General features: G+C 34.9%; 2 protein-coding genes across 2 annotated transcripts; both read left to right on the top strand.

Moving 5' to 3' along the window:
• Window positions 1–1,470: 1,470 nt before the first annotated feature.
• Window positions 1,471–11,516, top strand: LOC110729170 (ABC transporter G family member 38-like). Its single transcript, XM_021908893.1, has 23 exons — window positions 1,471–1,760; window positions 2,171–2,291; window positions 2,411–2,499; window positions 2,865–2,949; window positions 3,615–3,774; window positions 3,912–3,988; window positions 4,223–4,276; window positions 4,448–4,538; window positions 4,790–5,091; window positions 5,220–5,501; window positions 5,697–6,013; window positions 6,107–6,267; window positions 6,353–6,528; window positions 6,635–6,791; window positions 6,908–7,074; window positions 7,164–7,496; window positions 7,975–8,265; window positions 8,369–8,452; window positions 8,550–8,683; window positions 8,800–9,027; window positions 10,423–10,594; window positions 10,702–10,956; window positions 11,064–11,516. The coding sequence occupies exons 1-23, from the start codon at window positions 1,471–1,473 to the stop codon at window positions 11,319–11,321; spliced, it is 4,284 nt and encodes a 1,427-aa protein (XP_021764585.1). The 3' UTR covers window positions 11,322–11,516.
• A 271-nt stretch (window positions 11,517–11,787) lies between these two features.
• LOC110729169 (pentatricopeptide repeat-containing protein At5g55740, chloroplastic-like) lies at window positions 11,788–14,191 on the top strand. The gene is made up of 3 exons (XM_021908892.1): window positions 11,788–13,656; window positions 13,754–13,849; window positions 13,985–14,191. Exons 1-3 carry the CDS (start codon window positions 11,788–11,790, stop codon window positions 14,189–14,191), a joined length of 2,172 nt encoding a protein of 723 aa, XP_021764584.1.
• Window positions 14,192–15,997: the final 1,806 nt, after the last annotated feature.

Below are 15,997 nucleotides of genomic sequence, written 5' to 3'. Positions count from 1 at the left end.
CTGGCCACCATTCCTCACCATCTACCTTTCCGACCATCCTCCCCTTACCCTCCCTTTCCGACCATCCTGCTTTTCCGGCCACAACCCAGCTTGCACCAACACCTAATTAACTCCGGTCCCACCCTCCATTTCAGCAACCCCGCTAACCGCAACCACCGACTCCAAACCGCCCAGCCACCAACTCCAAACCGCTATAATTCCTTGCTCAGCCCAAACAACCGCACACACAGTGACAACCCACAATACCATACAACCACCATCACCACCACCCTAAACCTTCAGCCACAACATCGACATGAAACACAATTCAACAACACAATTATAAAATACCCAATTGAAATTCCCAATCAGCCAATAATAACATAAAACAACCCAAATTGAACAAAACCCACAAATTTAACAAACAAATTGATAAAAAAAGACCTTTTTTTTTAGAGATTCAAGGGAGGGTTTTAAGGTATCAATGGTGAAAGGGAGAAAAGGGAGACGATGACGAGAAGTGGGTTCATGAATTTCATTGATAAGTGGGGGTGGTGCGGGTGGAGGGGCTGGTCGGTGGTGTGGAGGGGCTGATCGGTGGTGTTTATTAGGCGGTGCACTGGTGGTACGGGGTTGTGGTGGTGTTGGTGGCGTACCGGTGGTACTAGTGGGTAGTTGGGTTTCCGTTTTTAGGAGAGAGGAGAGAGAAAGAGGAGGAGTGAAAAGAAATTGAGGGAATTAAAATAAATAAATAAATAAAATAAAACTTTTTAACCTGTTTAACAGGTTAAAGGTAAAATGGATCTGTTAGAGAAGGAGGGGTATAAAAGTTGGATTTTTGAGGAATAAAATAAAGGTTGGATTTGTAGGAGGAAAAAGTGTAAAGGTTGGATTTTTCTTTTCCATTTTTCCTTTTTATTAATATTTAATTAAATAAAAATAAAGTCAAACTAGTGTATTGACATGTGTTCAATATTAACTGTGTCATGTATTATGGGACAGAGAGAGTACGTGTTTACATTATTACATTTAATTATGTCAAAAAACCAATTATCATATCACATAATTAATAGGGATTTGTACTATGATGTTATGAGTCAATGAATCAAGGACCAAATCATGATCATAATCTGTAGAGATTTTCACACCTTTTCAAATCAATTCTAGAAGGTAAAATCACCATCAATTGCAAGTATCAAGTGTGATTTTGTATTTTTACAGATTATAGTACTTAATTTATATACTAATATATAAATAGAGTAAATTAACTTGATTTTAGATCACAAATTGTGTATGTCCTTTGGCCACGTGGCACCTCCATCTTAAAATAATTTCTCTATAATTTCATACTACATATGTTTGATTTTCTCTATGTATATATACACAATTGTTTTCTCCTAGGTTGAACCTCTTATATTAGTATAAATACATAAAAATAACCATTATCAATTCCCAAGCAAAAAAAATATTCTTAAGCTAAGAAGAAAAAAAATGAGGTTTTTCAAAAGTGTTCAAATTGAACATAGAAGAAGTTCTTTTAGTAATTCAGATGAAAATAATCAAAGTGAGACTATTGATGAAATAAATTGGGCAGCCCTAGAAAGGCTACCTACATCAGTTAGAGCACATTATAGTTTTTTGCATGGAGTGACAGGTGAATTCAAAGAGGTTGATGTTAATAAACTTAATCTCTTTGAAAAAAGGGCTTTGTTGAATAGAATGGTTAGAAATATGACTCAAAATGAAATCTTCTTGCACAAAATCAAGTCTAGGTTTGAAAGGTAAATTTCTTGCATTGTCCTTATTTTTTCAAGTTTTTGATTTTTTTTTTTCTTTTATTAGTTTATCTTAATTTATTAGGATAAAGTCATATACATCTAAACCTTCTAATATAAAATTTCTATTGATTATGTTTTAATTAAAGGATGTAAATCATCTTATACCTTTCTATGTAAAACTGTGTACATCAGGTTAAGATTTTGTACATCTGATCCTTCTTATCTATAATCTCGTTTGTTTATATTTTAAGGATGTAAAATTGTAAATTACACTATACCTTGTTATGTAAAATTGTGTACATTTATTTGAACATGCATAGTTCATATATTAAATGTGTATTACTATTTTTTATAATGTAAAATTGTGATTACTATGTTAAATTACTAAATAATTTGGTGTGTTGATGAGATAGAGTTTCCATGGAAATGCCATCAATAGAAGTCCGATTTGAGAATCTCAATGTTGAGGCGTATGCTTATGTGGGTAGTAGAGCTTTACCTTCGATCCTCAATTCCTTGGTGAATATGGTTGAGGTATTTGGATAAATTTCTGATTTTTACCATTTTAAAAAATTAAATTTTTGCTGTCCTTTTTTTTGTTTGATGAGATAATGAACACATGCGATTTGATTCATTTTTAATTACCATTTTAGGGTGTGTTAGATTGCCTCCATATACTTCCAAGTCATAAGAGGAAATTGGAAATTCTTCAAGATTTTAATGGAATCATCAAGCCTGGAAGGTAAATCTCATAGTTTTTGTTTCCCTTTTAATGTTTAATTCCTTTGTTGATTTTTATGACAACTAGTTATATATGCACACGATGCGTGTCTCATATCTGATCACCAATTTTAACTTGAAATGCATGTGATGCATGTCTCACTTGTCAATAAACTTGTAAACATGTAAAGTGACTCATGAAGTCATGACATATTATTCACACTTAAAATAAAAGTCATTCATTAAGTAAAAGAGTAATTTAAAAATGAAGGATTTTTAAGTAGAAATCAAAGTACTTATAAATTTAGTGATGTAATTAGATACATAAATAGAATATTTCAAAAAACGTGTTTGTATTAAATTATTAACCCATCTTTTCTCTTCTAGGATGACTTTGCTTATTGGTCCACCAAGCTCAGGAAAGACCACTTTATTATTAGCTCTTTCCGGTCTTCTCGATTCGAAATTAAAGGTATTACCTCTGTCTCTATTTGTTGTATCTACCTAGTTATAAAATACTCTATACTATCACGTGTAACACAATTATTTATCACGCTCAATTTTTAATATTATTCACTTCAAAGTGTTATTATTGTAAAAAGTTACTTTATGGAGTATATTCTCATTAATACACAATTATGAATTTTGGATATTGATCAAGAAAGAACCAAAGCATCATGATTCCCCACAAAAATAATTGAGAGGAGACTGGAACCTAACCACCAAGAATTGATCCCCGAATATAGATTATATAATCATATACACCTAATTGAGAGGAGACTGGAACCCAACCACCTAGAAAAATTGCTCATATGTCCTCATATAATCATATACACCTAATCTGTAGATTATTAACCCATTTTATATCTTATGTTTTTAATTGATTTAATTCAAGTGCACAATAATCAAAACCTATGAATTGCACGCAATTAATGACCACTTCGTATTTATCAATAAATAATTAATGTTACATCTTACATATGCATGCATTGATTTTCTTAAATGATGAAATTAAAATGAATGGCTATGCATAAATGCTGCATCTTTTATTTCCTTTTATTTTTTTGTCATATTTAAATTATAATTATAATTATATAAAAAATATATATAAAAAAAATATGGTTGTAATTTTATCAGGTTTCTGGAAAGGTGACGTACAATGGACATGAGTTACATGAATTTGTTCCTCAAAGATGTTCAGCCTATGTTAGTCAAAATGATGTCCACATTACTGAATTGACTGTAAGAGAAACTTTAGGCTTCTCCGCCACTTGCCAAGGAGTTGGTCATGCTTATGGTACGTACGTCCATACCGAGTTTAGTTTAAATTACGCTATTAATATGACAATTAAGTCTTAACGGATATGGAAGGACTCGAATAAGTATAAGTTATTCATTGGACTGATACTTGTGCCCGTTGTTTCCATTATATAGAGTTGCTATTAGATTTGCTGAGAAAAGAAAAGGAGATAAAGACTAAACCAGACCCCTTACTTGACGCGCTATTAAAGGTTAGTCTAAATAAAAGAAAATACTAGCTTCGTTAAATGTTATGTGCAACTTTGGGGTATCATTTATGAGATATAAAATATTCCAAAGTTACAGGTAACATTTAACGGAGGTCGTATAATTTTTATATTATTCGGAGTTTTGGGATATACAAATTGGTTCATTTGTACTTTTGACTTTTATTATCTGTACACAATTGAAACTTTAACATTTATTTCGTACATGTGTGTACACAGGCGTCAGCTATGGATAAACATAGAAAAGCTTTGTTCACTGAATATATTCTTAAGGTAACAAAAACTACTTGATTTCATAAAGCATAAATAAATTATACTAGTCTCACCCTAGCTATAATTTCTAAATTTTAGTAGCATGCAATAAATTTTGTTCCCAAATTAAATTTGCTATACATACATGGTATATTTTCAATGATCCAATTAATTAAGCATTTTTTTTTTCAGGTTTTGGGGTTGGAACAATGTGCTGATACACTTATAGGTGACCAAATGAAAAGGGGCATTTCTGGAGGTCAAAAAAAGCGAGTTACTATAGGTAAAATATATATATATATATATATTTTATCGGATTCTCTCTAGTTACTAGACCATCGAATTATTGCGTTCAGATAGGGGAGGTTAAGATCCCCCTCTTATTTCCTTAGTTGCTAGACGGTCCAATTACTAGAGAGAATCCAAGTCCATAATTTTACGCGTACATAGTTGTATACTATATACGAGTATATAAATTCGAAAATGTTTTTATATACTCATTGCTCCATAATCTTTGTCACGATTTTAAAACAGGGGAAATGATGGTTGGTCCTGCAAATGTGTACTTCATGGACAGCATTTCAGTTGGTTTAGACAGTTCTACAACGTATCAAATAATTAACACAATCAGGCAATCTGTACATATAATGAACAAAACCGCGTTAATCTCTCTACTTCAGCCTCCTCCAGAAACATTTGAGCTGTTTGATGACATAATTTTCATTTCTAAGGGGCAGCTTGTGTACCAAGGCCCTAGGGTGTATGTTCTTGAATTTTTCGAGTCCATGGGTTTTCGATGCCCTGAACGAAAAGCCGTAGCTGATTACTTACAGGAGGTACTTAATACTTATACACTACTGCACCATCTAGATCATGCAAGTTTTAGGCCAAAGTAATTGCAAAACATCGAGGAACATTTTTCTCTAGGAATGTTTTGCTTAATTTGCTATAAATATTATGACAGGTTGTTTCGAAAAAAGATCAAGCACAATATTGGGCGCGACAAGATGAGGAATATGCTTATGTTTCTACTAACCAGTTTGTTGACAAATTTAAGGAATTTCATGTTGGAAGAACCATCCAAAATGAGCTAGCTGTGCCTTATGATAAGTCCAAGAGTTACCCTTTTGCCTTAACTAAGTCGAAATTTGGAGTTGGGAAGGTGGTATTACTCAAAGCTTGTTTATCTAGAGAACTTATTCTCATGAAACGTAACATGCTTATCTTTGTTTTCAAGGCAGTTCAAGTAAGTTACCTTAATTATATTTCAAATTTCATATTGTTCTGTAACATATATACATGTTACATTATGCTATCGCGATTAAATACTATGAAAAATTTGCATATTTGAGATTAATCACGTACACTTTCATAGCCGGGATCATTATTATTACTGTCTATGGTCCATTTCTAAGACTATCTCGGGGTGGACTCATTGCAGCTCACGGTTCTTGGATTTGTTGTTGCAAGTGCTTTTGCTGAGGATAAGAAACATCATAGTACAATCGAAGATGGGGTAGTTCATATGGGAGCACTCTTCATTGGACTAGTCACTATTATAATTTCAGGATTTGCTGTTCTACCTATGACTATTAGCAAACTTCCAGTCTACTATAAGCAGAGAAATTATAGATTTTTCCCTTCTTGGGCATATTCATTTCCAACATTGATCCCTGGGATGATTTTTTCGAGTTTTGAAGTTATCATTTGGACGATTACAACTTACTTCATCATAGGATTTGATCTTAACTTCTTCAGGCAAGTTCCTAATGATGTTTCTGCTTCATTTCTTCTAATTTCAGAACTTTTTTTGCTAACTTTTTTTTCCCAAAAAACCATAACTTGTGTCAGGTTGTTGAAACATGGTCTTATCTTGATACTATGTGGGCAGATGTCTTACAATCTCTTTAGATGCATTGGTGCCGTGACAAGAGATTTTTCCATTGCAATTGTAGTTGCAAATCTTGCAGTCATGTGGCTGATGATTTTCAGTGGCTTTGTGTTAGCAAGAGGTAACACTAGAAATCATTGGACATATTTGTTTTAAGTTAGAAACTCGACTTCCAATTGACTGTTTTTTTTTAACTTCTTTTATAGAGGCAATGAAGAAATGGTTACTCTGGGGTTATTGGACATCTCCCTTGCTATATGTTTACAATGCCATGGTCACAAACGAGTTCCTCGGACATTCATGGGAAAAACATGTAAGATCACCATTCTGCCTTTGTTCTTTTCACCTATGTTCCACTTATTTGAACTTATTAGCCCTTACAGTATGTATCTGAACTTATTTTAACTGTAAACTGAACTTGGAAGTAGCCCTTATCTGAACTTTTTATGACTAATTAACAATGCACCGCCTTTTAAATTCTTGTTCAGCATCTTCCAGGATCAAATATAGGACTGGGAGTGTCTGTCCTGCAATTTCGTGGAGCAGAAACTGATCCCCAATGGTATTGGATAGGTGTCTCTGCATTGATCGGCTTCATAATCTTATTTGCTTTGCTTGCCAACCTCGCGCTTGCCTATCTCAAACGTAAGCCTAGCTTAGCTTCTACTCTTCTCTCTATTCTACATTTTCCTTCTGCAACCTTGATTATAAACTAATCTTGTAACTGTTATAAAACTAATTGATTTCTACTTCCACAATAGCATACGGGCAGTCATCAGGCTTCATCTCCGAAGAAGCTGAAACATCTACTGAGGCAGAAAGTATAAACCAAAGCAGAACACCGGATAGTGGTAAAACCACTAGCCTACTTTTCACACCTCTCTGCATGACTTTTGAGAACATCGTGTATTCCGTTGACATGCCAAAGGTAAAATAGTAGCTACTAATTGTTAGAGGTGTTCATGATCTAACCATGTACTTGATGATAAAGTTGAACTGTTTTTAAATGTAATGTAGGAGAGGAAACAAAGGGGAGATCCACATGATCGATTGGTGCTACTTGATGGAGTAAGTGGATCTTTTAGGCCCGGTGTCCTGACCGCCTTAATGGGAGTAACGGGAGCAGGAAAAACCACACTATTAGATGTTTTAGCAGGAAGGAAAAACACAGGACATATAGATGGGAGCATCAAGATTTCAGGCTATCCAAAGAAGCAAGAAACGTTTGCTCGAGTTTCAGGATATTGTGAACAGAATGATATCCATGTTGACCTCATGACTGTCTATGAATCAATCATCTTCTCTGCATCTCTTCGATTATCCAAAGATATTAGCTTTGAGGCTAAACAGGTCTTCTCCTTTTCTTTGTCTAGTATGAGAAATTTGTCTTAAACCGCCCTTCCTTTATTGATGGTTAATAATCTGAACATTAGTTCATCTAAGTGACCATTCATTATAATGTCGAATAAGTTATGTTATTTGGAATTTTATTTTCACCTCAACTATCCGTGTTAGATCCTCAAGACTTGACACGAGTATGTAAGATCTACATTTCAAACTAAATGTTGAAAACTTTTGTAAGATAGTCGAGTCTGACACTTGGACATATGTGACTGATATGTGATCAGTCTGTGCCTAATGTGAGTCGGAATGACATTGACATTAGGTGATTGTTTGAAGGATGAAAAATAGCAAGATGCCTTAACAAATAGTTATGCAAAATTTTCAGAACAAATATCAAAAGTTGTTTGTCTATGGTACATTAACATTGCTAAAAGAGAATAGCACTTTGAGTCTCTAATGCTCTAATTTTTGTTTCTTGCCTTAGAATTTTGTTGATGAAATCATCGAATTGATCGAGCTTACAGCAATAAAAGATGCATTAGTAGGAACCCCAAATGTGAATGGCCTTTCAGTAGAGCAGAGAAAAAGGCTAACCATAGCAGTAGAGCTGGTAGCTAACCCTTCCATAATGTTCATGGATGAGCCTACTTCCGGCCTCGATGCAAGGGCAGCTGCAATCATCATGAGAGTTGTCCGAAACACAGTTAACACTGGGAGAACTGTCATCTGCACCATCCATCAACCAAGCATCGACATATTCGAGTCCTTTGATGAGGTACATGGATAAATTATCTTCTGTTATGACTTGAGTCTATTCTAATTTGTTGTTTTAGTATGCATGATTATGAGTTATGACTTGTTTTTGTTGTAAATTTCAGCTTTTCCTCTTGAAGCAAGGAGGCCAAGTGTTGTATGCCGGTCCTATTGGCTATCGATGTCACCAGCTTATTAGATACTTTGAGGTAGGCATTTGCTTAAATGATCTAAAACATACATCCTTAAACTTTACTTAAATTTTCTGAAAACTAAAAAATTCTCCCTAATATTTTTTTTTTGAAGGAAATCAATGGAGTACCTAAGATAAGAGAGGGGTACAATCCTGCAATCTGGGTGTTAGAAGTGACATCGCGAACACAAGAGGAGCAACTAAGACTGGACTTTGCTGCCATTTACATGAATTCTGAGCTATACAGGTAAGTTTGTAGGACTTTGTGATCAACTTTCAACAATGTATGTTTTTTTTTCGTTGTGTTAACAGCATTTCACTTGGTAACATAATTCTGTTTTCCCCTTCTTTTGCTTTTCCTAGGACAAACAAAGCATTGATTTCGGAGCTTAGTATACCTCCACCTAATTCTGAAGACCTCCATTTTCCAACATCATATCCTCAAACATATCTTACTCAATGGAAAATGTGTTTATGGAGGCAATACAAGTCATGCTGGCGTAACATAGCTCATAACGGTGTAAGGTTCTTGATCACATTAGCAGCTGCTTTCATGTTCGGGGTTGTCTTCTGGAAGATTGGTTCTAAAAGGTATACTTGATCAACCCATAATTTAGCTTACCTCAGATTTATAGTAACTCTTTCAAGACTTTATGTTGTTTTAAAGAATACTACAAGAAGGGGGGGTTGAATTGTAGTATGAGAAATTAGCCAAACTTTTTGCGGAATTAAAATTAAGTTAGCTAAAGGAACTGAAAGATTTACCAAAGGAACTAAAGAATGCAAGAGAGATTTTACATGGAAAACTCCTTGGCCCTAACAAGGAGAAAAACCATGACCACTTGAGATTTTGGGAAAAGAATCTTCACTATAATAGGGCAAATGAACCTATTACAAGCTAACGACTCAAACTCAAGTTCCTCTACACACTTGAGACCCTGAGGAACAAGTCACTCAACTTGTTACTCTTCTCTTCTCTTTCTCTCTTCTTACTTCTCTGTTCTCTCTTCTCTTTCTCCTCTCTTTCTCTTATCTTTCTCACTTCTCTTTCTTATACACAAACGTTCACTTGAACTTCCCCATTCCCCAAATTACAACTCGAAAAATAAACAAACTCTAGTATAAGAACATTAAGAACACTCTAATGAACTTGTGTGGAATTTGACTCTTAACTCGATTTAAAGCTTGAAAACTTATGTGAGCAAGGGTGAGTTTTTCCATCTGAAATCAACAACTATTTATAGACCAAAATTCGTTTAAGAAAAACTTCTTTGTGCAGCAAATCCATTACGCCACTACTCCAACCCACTAAGAAGATCATGTTCCTAAAATTAAGGGAACATGAACTCCTCAATGTGCAAGACCATGACTTGAAGAAAATCATGGAGGAGTAGGCCGCAAGTTTTTAGAAAACGTGGGAGATTTTATTTGCAGAAGATATTTTTAGAAAATCAGAAATAAAATCTTTTTGGTTAAGTAAAAGATAATCGTTAAAGACTTAACCACTTTCCTAAAAACTAGCATGCACAATTTTATCTTTTTAGACCAATTCCACACAGATTTTTCGAGTGCAAATTCATATCTTATACTTACATAAATCCTAAAATATAAAAATATATTTAGTCTTCATGTTCTCTGATGAAGCTTCTACTCCGAGGCTTCTGTTCCTTGGGAGGAACTTCTCTTCTCTGATGAGGCTTCTTCTCTGAAGCTTCTATTCCCTGAGGGAACCTTCTCTTCTCCGGTCTTCATTTATGAAGCACCAGTTCCTATGAGGGAACTCTTCTTTATGGCTAGCTCTGCTTCTGGCCTTTTTGTTCCTCATGGTATTTTTACAAGACACTTCATTCTCCTAGTCTTTGTAACTGAGTACACACTTAAACAATCAAGCACTTATTAGTTTGTAAGTAAGTGAGGTTGTGTCATCATCAAAATCATTAAGTCCAACACTTTAGCTTACTAATGATCATTGTTGTTATTTTGAAGGGATACTCAAATTGATGTTGTTGGTGGAATTGGTGCAATTTATATTTCCACGATGTTTATTGGAGCACAGACTAGTGGTGGTGTAATACCAGTAATGAACAGCAATAAACCGGCGTTTTATAGAGAGAAATCATCTGGCTTGTATGCTGCCATACCTTATGCTCTAGCACAGGTAGTTTCGATGGACTTACAAGTTTTTACAAGAAACTGATTTATGAAGTATAGCGGTGTTTGTAGGTTTTTCATTTTTGTTCTTACTTTATGTTACTTAATTTTCAGGTTGTGATTGAGATTCCATATGTTATAGCACAAGTGACCATTTACGAGGTCATAGCCTATGGAATGATAGGGTTCGAATGGACAACTTTGAAGTTCTTTCGAGAGTACCTCTTCATGTTACTCTCACTATTGTGTTTCACATACTTTGGCATGATGATCTCTTCCGTGACTCCTAACCAAGAAACATGTAACATATTAACTAGTCTTGTGAACTCGATGTGGAATCTCTTTGCCGGGTTTGCTATTCCTCGAAATGTAAGTAGAGTCACATTTTGTTACACATGACAAGGTTTTATGATATGATGGTTACAATTGCCAATGATTATGATGTTGTACTTGTTTGTGTTGGTTTCTATGTGTAGAGGGTTCCGCCGTGGTGGAGATGGTTCACGTTTGTGTGCCCGGTGTCTTGGAGCATGTATGGGATGGTAGCTTCTCAATATGGAGATATAGAGTCTGAGATTAGCACCGGGGAGACGGTGACCCAATTCATAAGGGACTTCTATGGGTACAAATATGACTTCTTAGGAAGTGTGGTTGTTATCATGGTTGGTTTCAACCTACTCTTCATTTTCCTACACTGCTTTGCCACCAAGATGTTCAACTTCCAGAAAAGATGAGAAATTTCAGGCTCTCATATTTAAACTAGGCATAAATCAATGTATTGATTAGTAGATTGTCCAGCAATTTACAAGTAGTTAATTATGCTGTCAAGATTAGGTTTTTATGTTAGCTCTTTCCTCACCTATTATGAACAGTGTTGTATTGTAGCAATAATCTAGTAAAGTAGAATATATGTACTTGTATTAGAGATAGACATTATATTATCATGAGTTCATGAAGCTATGTTTGGCCTTGGATATTTTGTCACTTAATTATGAAAATGCCGCCAAATGCACCTATTTCTAACTACACTAGTGTAAGTAAAAAATTGCAAATGCATAATGTACCAGTAAAAAAATTGACCTATAAATATACATTAAGGTGTCATCCTTTATCAACGGTGAACAGTTATAAATTTCGACATACAAAATAAGTTCGAATAAGATCGGATAAATTAAAATACGCCGAGTGAACTTATTAACAATGAGAGACCCAAACCACCTTATCCTCCAAATCCCAACCTCTGTTCTTATCAATTGCATGGCCTCTCTATCAATCAGCCCAATATTAAACCTCTTTAATCATAAACCCAGAAATTCCTCAATTTCTCTCAAATTAAACACAACCCAAATTCCAGAAAATCATACAAGTAAAAGGTCTTGTTTCACAGATTTCTCTTCTCTTTCCAGAAATGGGCGAATTACAGAAGCTGTACATCTTTTCTCTCAATTTCCCAACAATGACGTCCAAATTGGCCCTGAATTTTACGTTGAATTATTACAACAATGTACAAATTTGCCAGATTTTTTTCTGGGTCAGCAAATTCATGCGCTAATCATTAAAAAAGGTGATGTTTTTGCAAGAAATGAGTATATTCAGTCTAAATTAGTCATATTTTATGGAAAATGTGATGAATTAGAGCTTACTAATCGTTTGTTTAGCAGATTATTTGTTAAGAATTTATATTCATGGACTGCTATAATTGGGTTATATTCTAGGATGAAATTAAATGAGCAGGCTTTAATTTGTTACTGTGAATTTCTTGAAAATGGGTTTTTTCCTGATAATTTTGTGATTCCTAGTGCATTAAAAGCATGTGCTGCTGATCAATTTCTAGGGTTTGGGAAGGGAATTCATGGGTATTTAATTAAAGTGGGTTTTGATGATAGTGTGTATGTTGCAAGTAGTTTGGTTGATATGTATGGAAAATGTGGTGTTCTTGAAGATGCAAAGAAGGTGTTTGATGAAATGTCTGAGAGAAATGTTGTGGTTTGGAATTCAATGATTGTGGGTTATGTTCAAAATGGAATGAATGAGGAAGCAATTCAATTGTTTTATGAGATGAGAACTGAAGGGGTTGAACTGACTAGGGTCACTATGTCGAGTTTGCTCTCAGCATCGGCGAATTTAGGAGTTGTTGAAGAAGGTAGGCAAGGGCATGCTCTTGCCGTTATATATGGCTTGGAAATGGGTAATATTTTGGGAAGTTCATTGATTAACTTTTACTCTAAAATTGGTTGGGTAGAGGATGCTGAACTTGAATTCTCAAGGATGGTGGAGAAGGATGCAGTTACTTGGAATTTGCTGATTTCTTGCTATGTTCAGAATGGTTTGGCAGAAAATGCTGTTAATATGTGTCGGTATATGAGATTACACGGTTTAAGATTTGATTGTGTGACTATGGCTTCTTTGATCTCCGCTTGTGCTGATACTGGTGACATTAAATTTGGTAGGGAGGGGCATTGCTATTGTATTCGAAATAACCTTGATACTGATGTTGTTGCAGCTAGCATGGTCAATATGTATGCGAAAAGTAAGGAAATAGATAATGCTAGGAGAGTGTTTGAATATTCAGTGGAGAAAGATCTTGTATTATGGAATGCACTCTTAGCTGCTTATGCAGAACTAGGCTTAAGTGGCAGAGCTCTGGAGTTGTTTTACCAGATGCAGCTGCAGGGTTATCACCCAAACGTGATAACTTGGAACTCCATACTTCTTGCACTCTTGAGGAATCATTTGGTAGATGAGGCGAAAAATATGTTCTTACAAATGCGTTCCGCTGGTATTGAACCTAATGTCATAACTTGGACTACTCTTATTACGGGTTTAGCTCAAAATGGGCTTGCCTTGGAGGCAATATTATTCTTTCAGCAAATGCAAGAATCTGGAGTTCAACCTAATACCGTGAGTCTAACTGGCGTGCTTTTAGCTTGTATAGATATGACATCCTTGCTGCTCGGAAAATCAATTCATGGATATGTCATGAGACGATGCTATGAATCTTCTATAGAAATTTCAACTTCTTTGGTGGACATGTATGCTAAATGTGGATGCATATCTCATGCAAGGAAAGTATCTAATATGAGTTCAGACAGAAGATTTGCATTATACAATGCTACATGACCGAGCTTTAGATGCTCTGGCATTATACAAGCATTTGCAAAAGCAGGGCATAGAACCTAATTATGTAATCTTCACCATCATCCCTTCAGCTTGCAGTCATGGAGGACTGGTTGACAAGGGGTTGGAAATTTTTGTTGATATGGTAAAAATGTGTAATAGAAGGCCAAAAAAGGAGCATTATGGCTGTTTGGTTACTCTTCTCTCTCGATGTGATAGTCTGGATGAAGCTATTACGATCATTTGAATATGCCATTTGAGCCAGATGCAGAAATGATAGGATCACTACCCTGCATGCAAGGAACATGGTCTGATTGAACTTGGGGAATATGTTTCGACATACTTACTCCAACTTGAACCCGATAATACTGCAAATTGTGTAGTACTTTCGAGTGTATATGCATCTGCTGGAAGATGGACTAAAGCATTGGAATGGAGAGATTTGATGAATAGAAGGGATCTGGACAAGAGTCCTGGGTGCAGTTGAGTTCAAATAGGGACTGAAGCTCATGTATGTATTTGCTGCCAGTAATAGATCTCATCCGCAAAAGGATGAAATCGCCATGATCCTTGCATTAATAGAAGCAGAGATGAGACAGAAATATACGGATTTTAATCTGGGAATCCATTCCTCTTAACAGTGGTGTTTCAGTTATGATTTCTCTAAGGCGGCATAAACAGGAGCAATCATACGTTCATACTGAAGAACTTGAAAATTAAAGATGCTAGGCAGGAAAAGCTAAGGCGTTGCTCGTCAAAAATGGTTGTTTTAATAGTTGTTCTGCTTATTGATACTCTGTATAGATTAATTGTCAATATAGGCGCTCAACAAGCTGTTAATATTGTAGATTTTAGTAGAATTACAGTCTAATCTAATGAAATGATACTCCAGAAACTACTTCCAAATTCACTCTAAACTATTGAAATTGAAACTTCAACTTCAACAATTACTTGCATCATGACAGATGCGTCTTCATGGCACATTTTATTGGTTTGTTCAGTGAACCATTAATGAATACTCCAAAAACTATTGTCGAACATTCCCTAAATTAATAAAACCTAATTATTGGAAAAACAAACAATATTGTAACGAGTACATGCAACTTCACTACACGTGTCACTCTCGTCTTATTTTAGTCTATTGATAATAATTTATTTAAAAAGTGATTTTCTGTTATATGCATTGTTGATGACACATTTCATTGATTTGCTGTATTAATCATACATATAAATTAGGTGTGAGCAAGTGATAAAATGGACCATAGCTTCTTTTTACAGGAATAATCCTTATCAATATATAAGTCTTATAGCACATGGAAGGAACCCTCTTTTGTTAAAATCAAATTATATTCTTAATTTTCTTTGCAAGTAAGAATGATGAAAAAGGTTGGATAAAATTTTCTTTTGTTTTGTTTTGGCAAAAAGAGAACAATCTTATCTCATATTATTATTCAGTTTCCTAATGCTTCTATTCTCTGTCAATGTCATGCAGTTGGTACTACTTATTGTTGCTGCTGATTTTTGGTGTGTTGAAAAGCATTGCTAGCTTGGCTCCGTTACGAATTCCCCGTAACACCGTGGTTATTATGCAAAATGACACCTATCATGACTACAGTATTTACAAATCTTAGAGATTAACCTATCAAGCTATTAGTCTTGGAACGTTGAACAACCCTAGTTTGTCACTGAATCTTCAATTTCTAATCACGTAATAAATGTTTGGTTGAATAGTTAGCTAAATTAGCTTATTACATCATGTAGAATTGAAGATTGTATTGCCTAACACTCACGTCATAGTTTTTAATTTTCCCTCTAATAATCATAGCTATTATTGAACCATGCAACTTTAGGAAACACCAAAACTTGTCACTAAAAAAATAGACTTATAATAAGGTGACTTTGTTTAGAAGTTTTGCATATTTGCCACTTAATTAGGTGAACGGTTAGGAAATTAAATGATGATCATGATCATGATTACAGAAATAGTATTTGTCAAAAGGAAGTCATAATATTGGATGAGTTGTAGGTGAATTGAGTTGTTAGTGAGAAGTATAAGCCTTTAAGGCTGTAATATATGGTCGAGCATATGGAGGCATGCTGGCTTATTCAGAGTTAAACTTGGGCCGCACACAATATTTATAATTAGCGCATTAGTCTCTGACTCGACCAGATAGATTAATTCATCTCTAAATAATTTGTCACATTAAGGATCTGTACACATTTACTGAAATGAACTGAACTGAACTGAACTGAACTAAACTGATTGGAGTTGAACTGAACTAAATTGATTGGA

This window comes from Chenopodium quinoa, unplaced genomic scaffold, assembly GCF_001683475.1.
Source record: "Chenopodium quinoa cultivar QQ74 unplaced genomic scaffold, ASM168347v1, whole genome shotgun sequence".
NCBI classification, from domain to species: domain Eukaryota; kingdom Viridiplantae; phylum Streptophyta; class Magnoliopsida; order Caryophyllales; family Amaranthaceae; genus Chenopodium; species Chenopodium quinoa.
Note: the sequence above shows the minus strand (reverse complement) of the source record. Positions and strands in the feature narration are given on the sequence as shown.

Bases quoted from the DNA above. Each gene is read 5' to 3' on its own strand.
- LOC110729170 (XM_021908893.1), top strand. From the start codon at position 1,471: ATGAGGTTTTTCAAAAGTGTTCAAATTGAACATAGAAGAAGTTCTTTT. The intron at 9,028-10,422 runs GTATACTTGATC...GTTATTTTGAAG, and splicing joins TGGAAGATTGGTTCTAAAAG to GGATACTCAAATTGATGTTG. The intron at 10,957-11,063 runs GTAAGTAGAGTC...TTCTATGTGTAG, and splicing joins GGTTTGCTATTCCTCGAAAT to AGGGTTCCGCCGTGGTGGAG.
- LOC110729169 (XM_021908892.1), top strand. From the start codon at position 11,788: ATGAGAGACCCAAACCACCTTATCCTCCAAATCCCAACCTCTGTTCTT. The intron at 13,657-13,753 runs GTATCTAATATG...TTGCAAAAGCAG, and splicing joins GCATATCTCATGCAAGGAAA to GGCATAGAACCTAATTATGT. The intron at 13,850-13,984 runs GTAAAAATGTGT...CAGAAATGATAG, and splicing joins TGGAAATTTTTGTTGATATG to GATCACTACCCTGCATGCAA.